Source organism: Neofelis nebulosa, chromosome 15, assembly GCF_028018385.1.
Source record: "Neofelis nebulosa isolate mNeoNeb1 chromosome 15, mNeoNeb1.pri, whole genome shotgun sequence".
In the NCBI taxonomy this organism is placed as follows: Eukaryota; Metazoa; Chordata; class Mammalia; order Carnivora; family Felidae; genus Neofelis; species Neofelis nebulosa.
The window spans coordinates 21,386,662-21,392,661 of record NC_080796.1 but is presented as its reverse complement, the minus strand read 5'-3'; the positions used below and the strand labels follow the sequence as shown (position 1 = coordinate 21,392,661).

The 6,000-nt window shown below is 37.1% G+C and overlaps 1 protein-coding gene across 8 annotated transcripts in view; it reads right to left on the bottom strand.

The window, feature by feature from the left end:
• Window positions 1-439: 439 nt before the first annotated feature.
• SUCO (SUN domain containing ossification factor) overlaps window positions 440-6,000 on the bottom strand; it is a 92,351-nt gene continuing 86,790 nt past the window's right edge. For 6 of the 8 annotated variants that reach the window (XM_058701931.1, XM_058701932.1, XM_058701934.1 and 3 more), the window contains 2 exons: window positions 3,646-3,701; window positions 440-2,477 (listed from right to left, as the gene is read on the bottom strand). In XM_058701931.1, coding sequence (XP_058557914.1) covers window positions 2,034-2,477; window positions 3,646-3,701 — 500 coding nt within the window. In that variant the 3' untranslated portion in view covers window positions 440-2,033. Of the gene's footprint in view, window positions 2,478-3,645; window positions 3,702-5,456; window positions 5,489-6,000 lie in introns of all 8 variants that reach the window. The other 2 variants (XR_009254479.1, XR_009254478.1) reach the window with 2 other exon arrangements.

The window sequence follows — 6,000 nt, the reverse complement described above, 5'->3', positions numbered from 1 at the left end:
TTGACTCTCAACGACCTCTGAGAGCATATTATGTATACACTGCTTCTTACCAGGTGCAAATCTACAAATGGCAAGAACTTTTTTTTCTCCTCATGTGGGCCTAACCTCAGAGAGGAGAAATAAACCCCAAATTGTAAAATGTGGGAACAACGAAAAATTAATCGTCCTCAAGATGGCACCTGATAAGAGGAAAACACAGACATGTATTCCCCTGAATAAAGATCAAAACTGTCCTTTTTGTGTTTCAAATGGTGAAATTTTGATTGTACAGGGAACAAAATGTTTATGTGTAAGTTCAGTCAGTTTAGAGTTGCCTTAAATGTGATCAATTATGTAATGGGATGTTGGTGTATTTAGTTTTCAAAGCGGCAAAACTTCAATCTGTGTTCAGAGTGAATACATTTGTAAGTTCTCCTTCAAAGAACAGAAGAGCCAGTAATTAATAAAGACAAGTGTTCGGATTTATTTGGAAATTCACAGTTTCTAATGGCACTACAGCTCTGTAGTTACATATTGAAAGTCATCTTTCCACAACACTGGGTGCTGACACGGATGTGGAACTTCCCGCCCTCGCTCCGCTCCCCTCTGGACCTCTTTTCAGTGAGTTTCTATACAATCAGGCCCTCTTGCTCTGAATGGCTAATTGTACAGACTGGAAAAAAATTTAAATCATCTAAAACATACTGTTAACCTAAAAGCAGCAACTTAAACAAACAAAAAAGGCTTTAAATAGGTCACATTACAAACAATACCCCCAGAAAGGTATTAGACAGATTTAAAAACAGTTATTACTAAAAGTGCTCAATAAGTTATAACTTAAATCTTACAACACAAAATGGTCAATTCGCTCCCTTTCAAAAAGAAACTTTCCACTTTCACTCATTACTGTACAAACACACACTAAGAAATCATTTTCTTCAAATACAGTCGCTGCCAATTATTTTTAAAGAAAAAAAAGACAAAATGAAGACAGACACATTGACATCACACATGTATACCTCTGCACATCTGTAGCCAATACAAAGCAAACATCAAGGAATAATAATCCCTTTAGACTTGACCAATTAGACAAGGTTTGACAAACTCACTAACTGGTTCCGGGTATATGGACATAGGCAGTGATTATATCACATGAGACCTGGGCTCATTTGACAAACCTTCAAATGTTCCATCTGCAGTAACAGGAAACACTGACCAGAAAGTCTGGAGGATTAGTGCTTATTGTGAATGTTTAAAATGTAATGTAGCTAAAGAAACCCTTTACAAATGGTTAAATGTGTCTAAAAGGTGAATTTATAAAAAATTTATTTGCAAATACCAGTCACTTGCAAGAAAAGATCTTGTAGGCTTTTTTCTCATTTAGTAACTAGAGAAAAACTAGTGTGAATAAGTTAAATGAAAATACCAGTATCGCCATTTACCGAAAAGAGTAAGACTTAAAAATTCCAGCAATTTTTTTGTTTCCAGTGAGTTTGCTAAACAGAAGTCTAGTCGGCAAGTCTGTAGGACTTTACACTGTCTGACCCACATTACTGAACTTCAGGCACAGATCACCTTAAAGCCTTGTAGTGTTTGCAGCTTCAAAAAACTAACAAAGTTATAAAAGAAATCAAACGACAGAAAAAGTTCTCCCTCCTCTTCCAGTGGCATTATAAATAGACGAAAGGCACATAAATATGGGAAGGTGCAAGAAATAGGAACAAAGCTAAAGGAAGAGGTTTAGGCTTTCATTCCTATCCCACCCAAAGGAACTGGGCTTCCAAATTATGTTTGTCCCAGTAATTAATCTGTGAAAAAACATCTTTATAAAATGTCTACCATTGTCCCTGTAGGAAGTGATCAGCCTTGTAAAACTGCAGCTCATTAACCAAGATTGACACAATCCCACCTACTGTTTTAAAAAGGCAGAAACCATAATTTCGGAATACTTTTCCCATTAATATTTTCTCCCTCCCGCAAACCCTTCAAATACCACAGACTGTTCTTCAAAGAACAACAAAAAAAAGTCTCCAGTATGAAAAGTTCTCTTCATTTTAGATATGTCCCGAGACTGCTGTGACACCAAATGTTCCCACGGTGATCTCTTTGTTTCCTTTGATTATGTCATGCAGGCTCGGCAATGATCCTGACTTAGTCTGTATTAGAGTTTTTATCAGTTTTCCTTGGTCTTGGACTTTAGATCGCCTTCGTTTTAAAGCCCTCTTCTCAGTTTTTGTCTTTTGGGACTGTCCATTGCACAGACTTGTGCAAGCTGAAATGCCACAAAAATAAGACTCTTCAGACTGTGATGATGTTTCTGAGCTTCCTTCAGATGGAGGGCCCTTATAAGAAGAGTGATAAACTTCGCCCATATTAGAAAAGTCTCTCTGGTTCATAAAGGGCTTCCTTCCTCTTAGGTCTCCATTGGCTACCGGGTGCAGTGGATCTGCCGGCTTTATGGTTTCAATTTTTTCAGTTTTGTACTTGCAGCGTTTTTTCTAGAACACAAATTTTTAAAAAGGGTAGTTATTAGACTTCCAATAGTTAACCTCTCAAAACACCTAGAGAGCTGAACTAATGGAGGAAAGTGCCAGCTCCCAGTGAAAAGTGAAACAGCATTATGAACAGCGTGACGCCCTGTTATGTTCTGCATAGATACCACCATCACCTTCTCATTTTGTAAATATACTCAGTCAAAACTCTTTTGGGGTGCCAGAGTGGCTTAGTCAGTTGAGCGTCCGACTTCGGTTCAGGTCATGAGCTCACGGTTTGTGAGCTCGAGCTCTGCACTGGGCTCGCTGCTGTCACCCTGTCATGCTTCAGATTTTCTGTCCCCCTCTTTCTCTGCTCCTCCCCCACTAGCACACACTCGCGCAGGCTCTCAAAAACTAAACACAACATTAAAAAAAAAAACCCTCTTAGCTGCCACCTCTGACAATGGATTTAGGGGGTGATAACTAACAGCTGTGTACCTACTAAGCACCAGGTACCACACAAGTTGCTTTCAGGTGTATCTTCCTTACCAACCCTGAGAAGGGGGCACTTTATCCCTGGTTACTAAATGAGAAAACCAAGGTCCACAGGTTTGGTTCTCTGCTCAAGTTACAACACAGCAAGTGGCCAGGTTGGGATTGAATCCTGGGTTTATTTGTCTCTCAAGTCCAAGTTCTTTCACCTAGAGACCATCACCTCTAATCAAAAAGAGTACAACTTACTTTGAGAGGCAAAACAGAAAAAATCATAGTATTATTTTGAGTTTTGCTACTCATTTAATGGATCATTCCAAGACGACAAAATCTCCGAGTTTCAGTTTTCTCACATAACTTGCTTTCTCACATAAACTTGCTTCACAGAAAAGCAAACCTTTTCTGTAAAGGGCCAGGCAGTAAGTATTTTAGGCTTTGTATTTCACATACTGTCTCTCTTGCATATTCTTTTTTTATTTTACAACCCTTTAAAGATGGCTCCAGGCCCATACAAAACAGGCCACAGGCCAGATACAGCTTGTGAGTCATAGTTTGCTGACCTTTGTGACATTTATTTGTGTTATTACTATAACTGAAAATAAACAGTAGAATTTAAGGACCAGTTATATCAAACCTTTCAAGCTATTTCCTCATCTAGTACCAAGTAATACAATATACTTAAAAAGGATCAAAATATTACCTTTTTTTCTGGAGAGAACTTGAGGGGTTCTACGATGTACAAATCATTTGGGTCTACTATAAGAAAAAATTTTTAAAAAAGATTTAAAATGTAAAGTAGATTATGCATGATAAACACTATAAAATATTATATATTATCCTTTAGTGATTACTTTCCTAACAGATCCAATGAATTTATAATTATACCAGATTAAGCATATATTTATGCATTTTAAATTAGTGAAAAGTAACAAGGTGGGAGATGGTACCATTCTTATTTTGGGCTTGACTGGTCACCTTCAAATAACTTCCCTAAGTTTCTAACTGACAGACAGTTAGCTATCAGCCAACACAATAAGGATCCTTCCCTGGGCCCAGCCCTAACCTCTTACCTGATGAGAAGTATAACATCACCAGGTAAGCTAATAACAAACCTACAGATCATTTGAGTATTTCCCTAAAAGACTAAACTACACTGTGTCACAAATGTGGGTTAATCATGTACAACAAGCAGTTGTGACCAGGTATGAAAGCCAGTTAAAAGAGCATACACACAAAAAACAGATTTAAGACGCTTTTTCCACTTGTATTTTACTGTGACTGAAACTATGAACTCCAAAATCTAAAAACAGCTTAAGCATGCAATATAAATTATAAGCAATAATGAATACATAATTATAATTATAATAATGAATATAATCATAAACAATAATGAATAAATACTTCTGGCAAGGTGAGTAAATTAGAAATATTCATTTTAGGTTTCTAAGATTTCATTACTTTAAGCACATTCAAGACAGCTGTATACCATTCTGACACTGACAAGATACACATCTTGACAAGACATTTGACTGACAAGATAAATGAGATTTCACACTCATTCAACCATTAAAAGTAAACAATGTATGGTCTGACAGAGCCAGAAGTTTATAAGTTGCAAAATTCCCTATAAAACTTCATATACTGCAAACTAACTAATGACATGATTCAACCAATTCGTTTTTTTACATTATGTCTTAGAAATCTGTTGACAAAGTCATCAAATACATAAAAGTATCAAAATATATAAACTATATCAAATTCATAAAAATATACCAAAAGTATAAAGACATTCCTCTTTAGTCATTTCTATTAGATTACTAATCTTACTCAAGTCAATTTTTTTTAAAAAATGACACCTACTTCTAGAAATGGTTGTTAACTGTTACTCAGATCACCTTCTCTGCTCAATGCAGCTAAAATATGGATTTTAAAAAACAAAAATCACTAAAAGCTCTGAAGAGCGGCCAAGATCAAGTAGGTAATCTCCATTCCAAATGTGAATGAAAAATAGGAATCCCGATAGTCAAGTGGAACACAAAAGTCACTTCTGTCCTGACGGCATTTGCCAATGCAAGAGTATGTGAACTTCAGGTCTAATGGTATCAAGGTAATGAATCAGAAATCAAACCTTAGGGCCCACCCAAAGTAACAGTCTAGTAAGATACCCTGACTCTCCTCACAGTAAGCTGGGACTCTAAAGAACTATATACCCTCAGAGAAAGAATTAACCCATGCGATGCAGGGACCACCTGGTGGCCCAAGTAACCTCATGGCATAAACATAAAGTATTGTGAATGTAAAGCAAACACAAATTCTCTCTGGAATAAAGACCTACCTTTTAGCTCTCAAATTATCCCTACAAATAATTTTTCAAAGAGAAGGACCAACACAAAGCACAGAAAGACACTAAGCACCTGAGCAAGAGGCTGCAGAGACAATTAATGAACACACTCACAAAGATTTAAGATATTAGAATTATCAAACACAGACCACAAAGGCAGTTATACTTACTATGTTTAAATAAAAAACAAGCTTGAAAATATCTGCAGGAAACACAAAAGGGACCTAGATGTTTAAAAAAATACTAAAAGAATTCCTAGAAATGGAAAATGTAATAACTGAAATTAAAACCTCAATGGAAGAATTTAACAGCAGACTACAGATAGCTGAAGAATGTGTGGCCTGGAAAAGAGATCAGAAGAAATCATCCAAATATAGCACAGAATGGCAAAAAGAACAGAGTTTAGGAGACAAGGGGGATAAACTGAGAAGGATTTAATTAAATGGAGACTCTAAAAGAGAATGAGGTAGAGGTAATATTTTGGGGGGAAGTGGTTAAGAATTTTCCAGTATTGGGGTGTCTGGGTGGCTCAGCTGGTTAAGCTTCTAACTCAATTTCAGCTCAGGTCATGACCTCACAGTGGTGAGATTGAGCCCTTTGTTGGGCTCCGTGCTGGGCATGGAGCCTGCTTAAGATTCTCTCTCCCCACTGCCCCCCGCCCCCGCCGCCAACTCGCACACAAGCACAGGAGCATACTCACTCTCAAAAAACAAC